The sequence below is a fragment of the Gymnogyps californianus genome, chromosome 7, assembly GCF_018139145.2.
Source record: "Gymnogyps californianus isolate 813 chromosome 7, ASM1813914v2, whole genome shotgun sequence".
In the NCBI taxonomy this organism is placed as follows: Eukaryota; Metazoa; Chordata; class Aves; order Accipitriformes; family Cathartidae; genus Gymnogyps; species Gymnogyps californianus.
Window position 1 is genome coordinate 22,669,755 of NC_059477.1, and position 15,124 is coordinate 22,684,878.

Sequence of the window (15,124 nt, forward strand, 5' to 3'; positions counted from 1 at the left end):
ATTTGTGTACTGTTTTCAGATTCCCAAACCCCTTACAATTGGTGGTCTTAGTAGCAAGTCCTGATGCTTTAAGCTTAGCACTGGAATTTGGCTGCTTACAGATAAGAATGAAATGTGTTCTGGATAATCAAGCTTCTTTTAGTTTCCAGTGTCCAGCAATTTTCAGGGCAAGATTAAATTGGTATGAAAACGTGAGAAGCAAATAATTAAAATGGTTTTCCTTCTCTCCTTAAATACATAATGCTGAATTACCTCATCTGTAGTTATGACATCAGTGTTGAAACATTAGTGTTTAAACTAATTACACTTATTTATTACACTGATACTTAAACACATGCAGTATCTTCATACTCAGGATTGCCTTGAATTGAACAATTAGACCAACAGATAGGTGACTAGATCTGTGTGCCAGTTACTCTAACTGAGGAGCGAGTGTCCTTATATTGTGGGGTCATCGCTATTTTTTATGTTTCTCCCAAGCCAGGATTTAATTTTGGCTTAATCTTAATACGAAGATACCTCCATAGTCATCATGTCAATTGTGGGAGGAGTACCTGCTCTTTGTGGCAAATTCTAGGACTGGCATTGCACTATTGTTGTCTCAGACCATGATGTTTTTCTTTTGGGAATCTGTGTGTGGGTGTTTCTCTCTCTCCTCAGTGCCAAGGATGCTGCTTACAGTCCTCAGCCACAATTCGCTGCTGCGGCCTGTGTGGAAAACAGGCCCAGAAAGCATGTCTAGACCAGTTCAGAAGTGTCTGGCATAATTAATGGTAGAGGAATGGAGAACACTAGTTTGGATAAAACTTCGCTAAGAATCTAGCTTTTAAGTGTGCATATCCCTGTTATAAGGTGTGATGGTACTGGATCACTGAAACTTGTCTTAAAGTTAAGAGTTAATTTGAGATAGAACTGTAAAACTTTGACACAGAAACTGGTCTGGTTTTGTTTTGTGTTTTTTTAATGTTCCCCTTCCTTTTTGCTCATCCAAGGTTTATGTGTGAATTACTGCTAAGCCTGGTGGTCTCCACAGTACCACTAATAAGAACTCCTTTATTGTAGAATTTGGTGCTTTGGAGGGGAAGAAAATAAGTGCTCTATGGAACTACTGTCTGGGTCTAAATTGGATGCTTTTTGTTGATGTCAGGAGTTGTTTCATTATTTCTAGTGGGAGTGGGATATGGGATATCTAGTGGGATATATATATACACACTACTCCTCTTTTCTTACTCTTCAGATGTGTCCTCAGAGAAATAAACTAGTTCAGATTTTGGGGTGTTTTTTGAGACTGAAATTTTCCAAATTGAAGCTTTCCATTGTCTTACCTAGTTTGTGCTATATCCAATCTGTTGCTTTAATTCAAATGGAAAACTATAGCAGATATTGCTTCTGTTCATTTAGAAATGATGTATCTTGGAGATTTTGGCTTCCCTAAATTCAGCTGTGTCAAAATTAGTCTTGAATAGTGGTATGGGCTTCTAATAGAAAGGATGAAAAGAACCTGGAGGATTTTATTTCATCCCAAGAGATGCTTCGCTTTCTCTCCAGAGTCTGCTTCAGTACCAGTCTGGCTTTGGCTAGTGTTGTGGTTTAACCCCAGCTGGCAACTAAGCACCACACAGCTGCTTGTTCACTCCCCGCTGGTGGGATGGGGGAGAGAATCAGAAGAGTAAAAGTGAGAAAACTCATGGGTTGAGACAAAGACAATTTAATTGGTAAAGAAAAAGCCACGCACACAAGCAAAGCAAAACAAGGAATTCATTCACTACTTCCCATGGGCAGGCAGGTGTTCAGCCATCTCCAGGAAAGCAGGGCTCCATCATGCATAACGGTTACTTGGGAAGACAAACGCCATCACTCCGAATGTCCCCCCCTTCCTCCTTCTTCCCCCAGCTTTATATGCTGAGCATGACATCATATGGTATGGAATATCCCTTTGGTCAGTTGGGGTCAGCTGTCCCAGCTGTGTCCCCTCCCAACTTCTTGTGCACCCCCAGCCTACTCACTGGTGGAGTCGTGTGAGAAGCAGGAAAGGCCTTGACTCTGTGTAAGCACTGCTCAGCAGTAACTGAAACATCTCTGTATTATCAACACTGTTTTCAGCACAAATCCAAAACATAGCCCCATACCAGCTACTGTGAAGAAAATTAACTCTATCCCAGCCAAAACCAGCACAGCTAGATAAGTGGCTTTTTAGATCCCTGAAGCTAGGGGAGACAAATCCTGCTGTTGGAATCACTTCGGTAGCTGTGAGATTGTGATTAACTGTTGAAAATGTCAGAAATACAAACTTGATGATGATGGGAAGGAAGAGACTTGAACAGAACTGCAAGTAGAAGTGAAATGTCTAGTTTTTGACCTTACAACTGCTGCTTTGATTTTTATTTGTCCATTTGGTTGGAAGATGCTCCTGATGACTCTCTTTTTGGTTTATGCATCATGTTAATAGTGTCAGTATAGTTTCTTGTGAATATCTGCTGACATCAATGAAGTAAAAGAATGCCGGTAGCAGGTATTGATGCTACTGTTTGGAAAATGTAATTATTCTTTTATTGCTGTGGAGCAAAGTTCAGTTGCGTTCATAGAGTCACTTGGGGAAGAACATGATACCTGACTCCTTTTTTTTGTTTGTTTGTTTTAAGGGTAAAATGCATTTGTGTTGAAAGAAAAAGGGGGAAAATAGGCAACTTAGAGACTGATTTTTTTTTTTTTTATTTTTGCTGTAGAGAGGCTTAATTTTTTTCATGTGTGGTGAGTACGTGTGAATTAATTCAGTAGCTATTATCATTCATTCCCCATTCATACAGTACTAATTCAAAAGTATTAGAGACGTACCATTTAACTAACGTCTTGTACTGTATTCACTGAGAGGGGTCTTTGTTTTCTGTTCTAATTTATTATTGATCTTTCAGGCCCACAGCAGCAGAACTTTTAAAATGCAAATTTTTCCAGAAAGCCAAGGTAAAACGTTTAACCCTACGAGTAAATTTTGCTCTGCCTTAAAATCTACATGAAATTTCTTCTTCCCTTGTATTGATTTTTAACTTACCAAATGTTGGTTTTGCAGAATAGAGAATACCTGATTGAAAAGCTTCTCACTAGAACGCCTAATATAGCACAAAGAGCAAAAAAGGTGAGTTCATTCACGTCTTTTTCTTGACTGGTATGCAAGAGAAAGCAGGGACTGTTCAGTTGCCTTACATTTTAGTTGACTGATGGAGCCGTTCTCTTATGCAGTCCTTCAAAGACAGTGACTGTTGAATGAATGGTTGCTGCAGCCTAGCTTTCTCCAGGAAGCCCTGGGACATTTTGTCTTCCTTTCTGGCCTTGCCAAAATGAGACATGGTATTTGTCATCATATATGATATGATTTTTTTTCCCCCACTCCCTTTTAGAAAGCTACAGGTGAAATGGTTGTGCAAATAAAAAGTGATCTGTGAGCATATAGGTTCATAAACTGCAGAATTCATATCTTCATTGATCACCTAGAGAAAGGGTGAAGATACTGTAAATGGTGTTTATTGAGGACTACCTGGTTCTTTGGATTATTTCAAACGTGATGTCCAAATGTATGGAAGTTGGGTCCAAACTCTGCAAGAGTGGCTGCTGAGTTATTCAGATCAGTGGAGCCATATCCCACAGGTGATGAACCCACAACTGTGGGATATGCTGGTATTTCTGTGGTGCCTTTGGCACTTGTATAAATGAACTTGCCAGGTCATGTGCAGCAGAACTAAAAAAAAAAAAAAAAAAATTCTTGACAGGCTTAACAGGTAAGTATTTTAAAAACGTAAGTATGAAGCAAGCTGCTGTTCATAAGAGCTAATAAACAGAAATGAATGTAGACGCCTGCTTGTTGTGTGTGAGAAATTATGGAACTCCCTTTCTGTGGTGACTTAACTCACCATGTCTCTTCAGTATGAGGAACCTGCTCGGAGATTGCTGAGCCTCTGCAGGTGACAGGATAGTGTGCTGAGTCCAGCTTTCTAAAAGCAGGCTTTCTGGGAGGATGTTTTGAGGAGAGTGCTTCAGGAAAGGAACTATTTCAGCCTTTGTTGGCACATCGGTTAGGCTTCAGTTACCTGGACTGGCACTTGTAAGATTTTCTGTTGTCTTTGTGAATATTGGTTTGGCGTAATTCTGCAACGCTGAAATGTTCCTACAGCAGGTGGCTCATACTTGGAACAGACTGTCAGCAAGACCTGAATGCTCTAAGTTCCTTCTAATCTTCTTTTAGGTGGAAGTAATTTGGGAAATCAGTGACAATGATGGGGCTTTGTGAGACACTGGAGTAGAAAGCTGGAATGAGAGGGCTTGTAGAAGGCGGGTTAGCATCTGCAAGGTGCAGAGGAAGGGTAAGAGTAGTTCAGTTGTTTGGCCATGTGGTGGCAGCAATGCCCACATAAAAAATTACCTAACGGGGGGGGGGGGGGGGGGAATCATAGTCGTTTGTTTTTCATTTTACATCTTGGGCCATACAGGAGTAATTTAGACATGTTCTAGTACCAGCTAGGTGTCTGATAGAGCATGTGCCTCATGAGATTTGTCTCCCAGCTATGTCCTCAGGTCAACTTTAGATACTGCATGTTAACTCATACATACATGTACGTATACTTATTTCTTTAAATAACTTAGCATTTGGAATTGCAAAATGAATGCAGGGTAGCCTCCCATACACCACCAGAAATAGTTTTCTGAGTCACTTGTTGGACAATTCTTTCTAATTTGGAAGAGGCATGATTCTTAAGAAATCAAAGCTGTACAGTGCTAGAGACAAATTAATAGGTCTTTTAATTACAGCATAAATGGAAAAAATATTTAGGTTTTAGCTAATGAAAATGCTAAATTGTTTAGATTTTAAAAGGACACAATATTAAAATTCATCAGGGATTTAAAATTTAATTCACTTGTTACAACTTTGCATGTAGCTGCTGTTTTAAGATACCATAAAATATAAATGTATTTTAATATTAAAACTGTGGGGTTTTATTTAAAACAGGTTATGTAAGTAGAATTTAGTTGCTCAAACATTACTGTGTAAAATGTCTGAGAGGTCACTGTTGGGAGAAGTAACCCCTGTAATGGAAAAATAATGTCACTAGGGCAAGAGATGGGAAGGAGCTACTGTCATCACTGCTTAAATTATCTTCTGTAGCACTTGGTGGGAAATGCCTATAACTAATGATCTGTAGCACTGCTGCGAGCACAGATGTCAGATCTGCCCTGCAGTAATTTAATTTTTCTTGCATTTAGCACATGTATAATTACTTTGCCTTGTTTCCCAGAACTCCAGCCTCAGTTTAGTTTTATCTTTCTTTTCTCTTGACATAGTGTCCTCATGTTTTGCTTCTGCCTTTACAGCTTATACTCGGCAACTGTTTTGACTAAATATGAGTTCAGGTCTGTTTATGAAATCCTGAAAGCAAGTACACATGATCTTGTATGTGTGAGGAAAACATTTGATGCTGTAAAGATGTGTCCTGTTTTAAAACCCAATTTGATAATTAAACACCACCTACATTGTGTGTTTAAAATACTATTTAACATCAGAGTTGTAAACTACGTCTTTGTGCACATATTCCCCCTGCCCCAGTGTTTCTTTATTTGCTGTTAATTCTGCTGATTTTGAAATGATGCTCTTCTTCCTGGGCCTATCGTGATAATTAAGGATAACACTGAACCACTTCTAGAATTGGCTTGCCCAGGAAGAAAGGAGGAACATGTCTTGCCTCTTCCTGTGCAGAACTTCCTTAAGTATATACTGGTACTGATCCACAGAAATGAGTGTTACACCATGCAACTTCTTACTGGCAATTCTGGGTTTCATTAATGTGACTGCTCACTTGTGAGAGCATTGCTGGTGTCAAGAAGAACTGAAGAAAAGGCTGTGGTGAATGGTCCAAGCTCAGTGCGGTATGGTAAGTGGGGACATGGTCTGAGACTGCACTTTTGTCATTGATAGAAATGTGGGAGCCCTGATTGCAGCCTCTGCCTTGTTAGGTGGTGTGATGGTAGAGCAGCCTGCCCTGTCCTGCTTGGATCAGGGCTGTGTACACCCCTGTTATACAACAGCTTAGCAAGAGTTCAGATAGACTATTTATTAACATGTGTTGAAGTAGTTTTAATTTTGAACTAAATGCTAAGTTGTTTCATTTGTGGTTAGAACTGCTATATTGGAATAGAGGAAATTTGAAACAGCTTCCAGAATTCCACAGTCAGTTTTGAAATCTTGTCACACTAAAAAATTAATTACAACTGTAAGTACTCTGTATGCCCAAAGGCCCTGGGTCAATTTCGTGGTTTTATAATCTTGTTTCTTTAATTTTGAAAATCTCCTGCATGACTGCCACTTTTACAAAGTGAACAGGGAAAAACATATATCTGCATTTAATTTTATTGCTGTCTGAAGTGCTGCTAGTAAAAAAAATAAAAATCTGAGTAATAATTGGGCTTGAATTCTATTTTTGGGAAGGTGATATTGCTCTGCGCTGTTAATAGAAGGTCTTTAGAGCTCAGACTTGTAAGTTACTGGGAAAAACCTGTGACAGCATAAAGAGATGATTAGTGTGAGTGATACTAGGTTTTATTAAAGCTTCAGTAGGAATACCCTTACTGATGGATTGGAATTCTAGCTCTGCAGTACAGCTAATTTAGGGAAATGATCATGTTACCTTACAGAAGAAATTAACAGTTCCCTGCATTTAATGAGGAAAATATCATTAGATCCCAGATTTCTTGGACAGCTCTAACAGTATGATTGCACCTCAGCAAGATGTACATATGCAACATTTCCTTCTTTCAGTAATGGATTTAATCTGATAGATACACCTCACCAATGATGGGTGTTAGTACAGCTGGACTCCAGACCTTTTGAGAAGCAGAGGGCAACATTAGTTTGAGCTCAGATTATTAATAAAAATTTATGTTCATTGCTGTGATTCTGTACACTTTAAGAAATGCTTATTTCATTAATGCTGATGTATAAAGAGAAGGGACGTGCTATACTGGAACACTTTTTCTGGAAAACAGCAGCTGAACTATAAGTATGTGTTTGGCAAGGCTTTGTGTGTGGGAGGCCCCTCCATCGCAGAGGATTAATTGTTCAATTTACCCAGAGCACTGCTACAAATGAAAAAAATAGTGCAACTGTTTTTATATTGTTGGGTATTAGTAGAAAAAATAGAGGAGAAATTGGCATTCAGACCATGTTGATTTTTTGTTTGTTTTCAAGAAGTTGTTGGAAGTAAAACTTAATGGAAACACTTTTTCCATAAAATGTAAATTTGACAAAAATTCACATAATCAGAAAGCAGTGCCTGTGTTAGTAGGTAGTAGAAGTGGAAAGTGTTTTAAGGGGCAGACACATGCAGTTGCATCAGCTTTGTTTTAATATTTCAGATAAAGGAAAAAGATCGCTGTCAGCATTTCTGCCAGGTATACTTAAATGCAGTTGTGCCATAAGATACAAGGAACTTCACACAGTATATGGGATTGTCCATCCTTTCTTTCGTAGGGTGCTTTTACCATCTGTGTAGAGTTTGTGAGGTTGGATTTTGTGCCTTCTCAAATGGAGCTAATATAGTACAGAATAGACGAGCTTTAAAACAAACTATGGAATAGTTGGCTCAGTTGAGTGTCTTTTGTACTTCAGATGGCCATAAGCATCTCTACAGTAACTTGTATTACTTGTTATGGCAGGGTTAAGAGCTCACACATGATTCATCTTAATTGTTAAAAAGTACCCCTCTTCTGTACTGGATAGTGTTTTCCAGTTCATGGGCTATCACGGTTCAACTTCAGAATTCATTTGTGTGGTGAATGAGTCACTGTCTCTTGTGTAACAGGATTGATCTGCTCATTAACTAGTGTTGTGTTCATGACCTGTTGACTTGTTCAAAAATGTCTAGAACATGTACTAACATGAGGTTGGTGCATAACGAGAATTTTTCTGATTAGACCAGTAGCTTTAAATATTTGGCATTTATTTAATCTGTTGAAACTTTGAGTACTGGAGGAGGGTTTCATTACTGTGAAATGCAAGTGTAGTGTATTCTTAAAGGTGCTGTTGAAGGACTCCTGGTTAAAGAATCAAGACAGGATAAAGGAAGTCCAGGTGTGCATGATGGTGGTGGTAGATTCTTGATCGGGAAGTAAGTCTTGTAACTAACCAGAAGATAATCCTATTTTATTGTCCTATATTTAATGATTTGTTTTCTGTCTGTTGCTGAGAATGTGCAGGAGGGTACTGGTTTTACCTCTTTGCCTTCTGAGAAATGAAGCCTCAAACACTTCACTCGCATGACATCCAAAACCCGATTGCCTCTCGGATTTGAAACTGTGTCCTAAGTGGAAAGTGACTCAATGGAATTAGTTGTTATTAAATCTGTTCCCAGTCTGTAGGCCAAATTAGTATTTTGTTAATGCAGGCAGCCGCAGCTGGCTTGCTAGGGTCACCTTAGTGTCATGAGGTTTCCCACTGTGGTCTCTTGAGCAAGGTGATAGAAGAAGCCTTTCTGCCTGTCTGTTCATAAAAGTAACAGGGAGTTCTGGGAGGAAGTGGAAGTGTGTGTTACTTGTGATTTTGTACATTTTTGGGAAGTTTGTCAGGAAGGTCATGCGGGGAGATGAATTACAAAGAGGATTCTGTAAATGCATGGTGGCTCAGAAGCAGTGTTGCCATCTGTTACCATTTGCTGAAAGACTAATGGAATAGCTATGTGAGAATTTTTGCTTTCATATGGAGAAGTTAAATCTTTAGCCTTCCTAGTTCTAAAAAAAATAAATTGGAGAGGAAAAAAAAAAAAAGGAGCTCAGGCCCAACACTCTGAAGAAAGTGAAAAGTAAATACGTTTTCCTGGTTAGATCTCGTAAAGCTTTTAGAAGTACAACACAAAAAAATAAACATGCCATTTGTTTTGACACTCGCTCCCCCCCGCCCAGTGCTTGATACTGGTGATATTCTTGAAGTTCCTGGGGAGAACTGCAAGGGAAGTACAGGGGAAGCAGGACATCCTTGAGATTGTGCTACCCAGTGGTATTACGGGGGACTTAATTTAGCTGAAAAGTGCTCTTGGCTCAAGAAGTTAAAATTATGGCTGGAGCTGAAAACTTCAAGGTTTTAATCAGAACAGGTAGTTGAAGGCTAGCAGAGCAGAAAGATGGACTGGAATAGTAATAGTTCATATGCAGAGTCCAGTTTCTGTTTAGTGCTGAAAAGCAGCTCCACGAGAAGATTACTCAAACTGTGCATCTGCAGGTAAACATAAAGTTATGTAGTATATGAAGGGAAAGGGGAAAAACGTCAACTGGATGACAAAGATGTGTGCATCCCAGCTGTGCTGTGAGAGAGTCATAGACAGCAGAGGGCAGCCGCATCTAACACACAGTGCAGCGAGCAGGGTTCAGTCCTTTCTGAACTGTAAAGTCATGCAGGCTGGGAGAGCATTGCTCAGTTAGGAGCGGCTCTAGATCTGTGATTTTAAATGCTATAGCCTGGTTGAATGCATGCTGCTGCTTGATATCTAACTGAAATACAAACACTGGGGTTTTATAAAATTGGATTTTATAAAAATTGCAGATTTATGTTCGTTATTTTCATGTTCATTTGTAACTTTTTGGAGAACTACACTCAAATTTTCATTTTGATTGCCTTAATTTTTTTTAAAATGTCTTGAATAAGCTTAGGTCTCTTTAAAATCTGCATGGAATGCAGAATGTATATTACAGTAATTTCTATTATGTGCATAAGTAAATGGAAACCTTGTAGAAAATAGAAAACGGAAGAAATCAGAATTTCACCTTGAAATGGTATTTTCAAGCCTTTAAGCTTGAAAGTAAGTGAAAATCATAGTAAATTCTTCTTTGAATTCTACAGTAGTAGACTATTTTCCTAAATATTCTTTAATGTGACTATATTGCTGGCAGTGAAACCCACCTTATAATGAGTCTTTAACTACTGAGTAGTGAAAGCTCTACATGAGGCTGTATTTGTCATCTTTCTTTTCGTGTCTGGTCATTTTAAGGAAGTAAACAGCTTGGATGATAGAAAAGGATGGTGGAACTGGAAAATGCTTATTATAAAAGGAGGATCCAGTGATCCCTCTAACAGAAAGCCTTTTAGTAGTGATTCACCATTATGATGCCTATTCATCTGAGCAGCCAGGAAAGATAATCAGAAGCTCTAAAGATCTGGATCTTTATCTTTCTTCTTCATCTTTCAGAGTATGAAGTTACTTTGCCAATTTGCTGTATTTTTGATTGGCTTCCTTTGATTCCTGCAGGTACCTTCTTGGCCTTAGCACCTTTGATTGGGGGGCAGGAGGAGGGCAGGCAGGGAGAAGAAAGAGGATATAAAAGAGCATCTCTGCATGTATGAATTAGCCATCAGGTCATGCCTGATAACCCATTTGGGATTTCTTGGTTTTGAGGTGAAGTGTTACTTTTGAGAAACAATGCAACTCTTCTGCACAATTAATTGAGAACATCCTCCTCAGCACAGGTACACATTCATGCCTGAAAGGACTATTGCTAAAATGTGAATTAAAGAATTATTTGCAGTTAATAACATTCAGTAATGAAATTTATGTAGTGGAACTAATAAATGGAGAAATAATGTCTGAAAACCAAAAATCATACTAAATTACTAAACTTGCACATTTGCCATGTTACTGGGATTTCTGCAAAACACTGCAATTTCTCAAAACAAAGTCAGGTTAAAATTTTGGACTCGGGCTGGAGCAGAGATAATAAATGCATTGCAGTATTTATGTAAAACCTCGTGGTTTTGGAAGGCAGAAATAGGAGTGCAGGGCATTACCTGCACTTGTTTACAAGATGTTTAGGTGACAAAATAGTGTCTCTAGTTTGAGCCGGAACGTTTTCCTGTCTCTAAGTAGCATTATCCCAGCAAGAGAAGACTCTGTGAAAGAGTGAAAGGAGGAGGGCTTTGGACAGGGAATCCCCCAGAGTGGGTGGGGAGTTGGTACACTGAGCATCTGTACCCACTTTTCAGCATTTCCTCTGGAGATGTCAGAATGTGCTCCCTCCTCCCCTCTCCCTTCAGCTTTTAATGGCTTTGTTTTCCTCTCACTTGATTGCTCCACTGTATTCCATTTCTAAACTGTGATTGTAGGTAAGGTTTCATGGCAGTCTTCTCAATTGATGGCCCTGCCCTTGTGTGTCACACTCGTCATCATGTGAGCATGATACTGTTTGGCTATAAAAAGAAACCAGCATCATAAATACTTAAAGCAAAGGGTCTTTTTTTTTTTTTTAACAGATTTCTGTTCTTCGTTGACTTGTGCTATGTTATGCCTTAAAAAAGGGTGCTCTTCAAGAACCAGTAGAGAGAGCAGAAGTCCTATTCAGTGCAGAATTACCAATCTCCTTTATGCAGTACTCTTTCATGAAAGAAAATGTAATGATCTTACATTTCTTGACTTTGTTGCCAGTGTAATTGATTCCAATAGTGAGTGGTGATTGACACAAAAATAGTGAAGATTCCTGTATTTCCAATTCTTATATGACTTAGGTGCCTTTTCAGTTTTTGCAATACTTTGTGCGGCATTAAGGAAGAAACAAGTATTTGCAAGTTTGCATCAGTGTCTCAGATTTTCCATATTGACTTACTTCATTGAAAGTAATTACAAATGTTCCATAAACATGACATTGCACACTTCAGAGCAAACAATAAATAGCTGCTTTGGAAGGATGTGCTGGATAGCTGTGAATATATATTTTAATTCCAACGCAGGTGCAGTTTAAATTTTTGAAGAAACTGATTGTAAGATCAAAACATGATTTATGAAAGCTTGACCCCAAAGTAAATGAAATATTTTTGGCCATTATTCTAATGTGAAATTTTAAACAGGATAACAGTTTCTCTCGGTGTTGCCATGTTTTGCAGACACCAGTTGCATTTGACTTGGAATTGAAGAATTCAGTTGAAATTGACTTGGAATGGAAGGATTTGATGTTCCTGTATATTTCTAGTGAGACAACAGATACATATGTGAGAATATTCTCGCTGTTGCTTTAACTGACTCAGGACATAGCACCTGAAGTGCTAATGACACCTCCTCCCATAGTAAGGTCACCTTGGAATACTGAAATTCAGACCCTTCAGACTGAGACTTTAGGGCATGGGAGACGTGTACACCAAATAACGTGTTTCCTTCATAGGAGCTTCCCTATGTTCTTCAATCAAAAAGTTCTGTTGTTTCATATGGGGAATGTACATACCAGAAATGTCTAAAGACATTTTTCAGGAACTGCAAAGCCTTAAATCATCTGTGTCCTTTAAGTCAACAGTTTGGACAAAACCTAAGCATGGCTTCACAATGTAGAGAAGCAATAACAATTAATTTGATGTGGAGTATGAATGGTAACTTTTGCAAATTTTCAGGGTTCATGACTAGCCTTACCTATCCTTTTCTGCATATATGAATTTTTTCCCCCAGGAAAGTTTCTGTGGCATGGGGTTGTGGGCAGTGAAGTAGAGGACTTGAATCTCTTTATACCACGAAAGGTGTAATGCAACAAACCTCCACAGTTCTTGCAAAGGGAAGGGGCTTATGTAGTCCTGAGTGATGGCTTGTACATCTCAATTTTTATCCTGAGATGAGAGTTTAAGATTAGTATCTGGTCCTGAAAGGCCAGTTGCAGTTATCCCAGAACTAGTTTCTATGCCAGATCAAATTCTTGCTGTCAAAGCAGTGTCTTAGGCCTGCCTGCGCTTTCAAAAAAAACCCCAAACCCAACAAAAACCCAACTACACAAACAAAAAAACCCTGCCTACAGCTGACACCCCCCACCCCCCCCACCCCCCCCGGTTCCTGCATATGAATATGAAACACTTAAAGTTCTGTCTAACTTCTTTTCCAAGAAGGAAAAAAACAAAGAAAGACTAAGAGGAAGGGTTTTTTCCCATGATTATATTTGCAGTATGCAGAGTGGTTTATGAGGAGGGGACACTAACACCAAATTACTGTGGTATCTTAACACCTTTTGGGTCCTACAAAGCAGAAGTGCCGGGGTGTTATATTAGAAAGGTAGTGGTATATCCCATTATTAATGATAGTCTGCATAAATTATGGTGAGAAAAAACAAAATTCCCAATTGCATAAAGCACATTCAGGTTTGCAGAATTTTTGTGGCTTGCATCAGAGTAAAAATGAGACTTTGCATTATAATGAACTCAGGGGAATTTAAGAATAACCAGCAGTGAAGGGATTAGGATGCTCACATGACCTGTGAGACTAGGTTGGATGGGGACTGGACTTCTCTTGAGGAAGTGCCTCAACTCTTGAACAAAGGATGATGTGTACATGTGGGAATTCATGCTCTGTCTTGGACCTTGGATGATTTTTTATTTATTTTTTTTTTTTTCCAAAAATGTGATTACAGTGTAGGTGTCGTATGCAAAAAGACTGATGTTCTTTTGCATGAATATATATTGTAGAAAGTGACTTCTCCATGGTCTGCCTTTTACCTCAAGTGCTAAGCTGTGATTAAATGTGGAGCTGTTTTAAACAAAAGCCTTGTGCCATGATTGGATAAATGTGATGATATGCTGATTTCCTTCATTGCATTGGAATGCAAATAAATGGGGGTGGGGATTGAAATTTGCTTTTGTATCTTAGGAAACATTCGGGAAAGGTTTGCAAGATGGCTAAAGGTAAAAATGATAAAATCTGATTGCTCCACAGGCTTAAGATCTGTGTGGAAGGAACTAGTCTGGGCGTGTTTTTGAGAGAAAAATACCCAGAGCAAAATGTTGTGCTAAAACCAAAACAGTGTTCAGTAACATCCTATTTCTCATCATCATTCTTTCTATAAAATAGCTATCATGGAACTGGCACGGTAACTGCCATTGTAAATACTTCTCATGAAGTTGTATGAGAAGTAAAGCTCTTGGGACTTCTGATTTTAAAAAAAAAAAAAGTGGGGAAAAAAAGGGGGGGGTGGGGATGCAAAAAACCTCACCTTATCAATTACTAAGTAATATTGGCACTTTAAAGAGTAATTCAGCATATCTGTTCTATAAGAACTTCTGGGATCTGTGGAACAGGGGAGTCCTGTCTCCTATAAGAACTGTTACCACAGTCAGTCCACAGAAAGGTGGAGATACACAGCATCCGTTGACTGGTCTTTCCCTTTCGTGCCTGAAAGTCAAATCTGGGCTTTTACTAGGACAGACTGCAGAAAATGAAAAAGATGAGGTATTTAAATAACCACCTTGTCATTCCTGCTCTCTGGGGCATGTGGGATTGTGTATATCTTGAATACTGTACTAGCAGATGTAGCTGAAGGGCATCAGTGGTAAAATAAAAGACAATTTTATCTCCAGAAAAAGCTAAGCTAGTTGATTTGTTGGACTGCAGTATTTCCAGAAGGATGTGTGTTTAAAAAAAAAAAAAAGAAAAAAGAAAAAAGATATGGATTGCCTTCTGTAGATAGGCAAGTGCAAAAAATGGAGAACGGCACTGACTGTTCTCTAGTTAGAAATCAGTAGGGAGCAGTGTCAGAGTTCCACAAAGACTTTTGCAGATGTGTTTTAAATGGGTGGGGTCTCTCTCGAGGAATTCAGGAACAAATTACATTTGGGCTCTAAGTTACCTATATATGGAGGGCAGCCAGGCACCTTCCATGTTACTGAAATGTTTAACGCTCATTAATGCCATCCATTTTGCTTACACAAATGCATCTTATTTACTATACTTTCAGGTCACCGTACTCTTTTGTGGAGCAGAGTTAAAAATGTTGTTTTAAATCTACCCAGGACAGCATCCCAAATATTCAGTTGCCAGAGACCTTAATAGGAATAGCTTAAATAATTGAGATAGTGGGAAAATCAAGATTACTAGTTCAGTCATCTTCCTGTAGAATGAGGAAGAAGACAATAGATGCATAATATTACTCTTACTGTAAGAATGGATTTTTAATGTGGTCTAGATCATGTGCTGTACCATGTTATGAATTGCAGTAATGTTTTATGTGTGTATGCATTGGTATCCCACAGTATGTCCTTTATATGTTTTTTTAAAATTGGACACTGACATAAAGTGCTGAATCTGTAAGTGGGGCCCAGTTCTTTGCTGTTTTGAGTAGTTGTGAATAAGCAAGT

General features: G+C 38.7%; 1 protein-coding gene across 1 annotated transcript in view; it reads left to right on the forward strand.

Moving 5' to 3' along the window:
- STK39 (serine/threonine kinase 39) overlaps positions 1-15,124 on the forward strand; it is a 106,736-nt gene that overhangs the window by 37,635 nt on the left and 53,977 nt on the right. The window contains exons 9-10 of the mRNA XM_050899811.1: positions 2,913-2,961; positions 3,068-3,133. Coding sequence (XP_050755768.1) covers positions 2,913-2,961; positions 3,068-3,133 — 115 coding nt within the window. The remainder of the gene's footprint in view (positions 1-2,912; positions 2,962-3,067; positions 3,134-15,124) is intronic.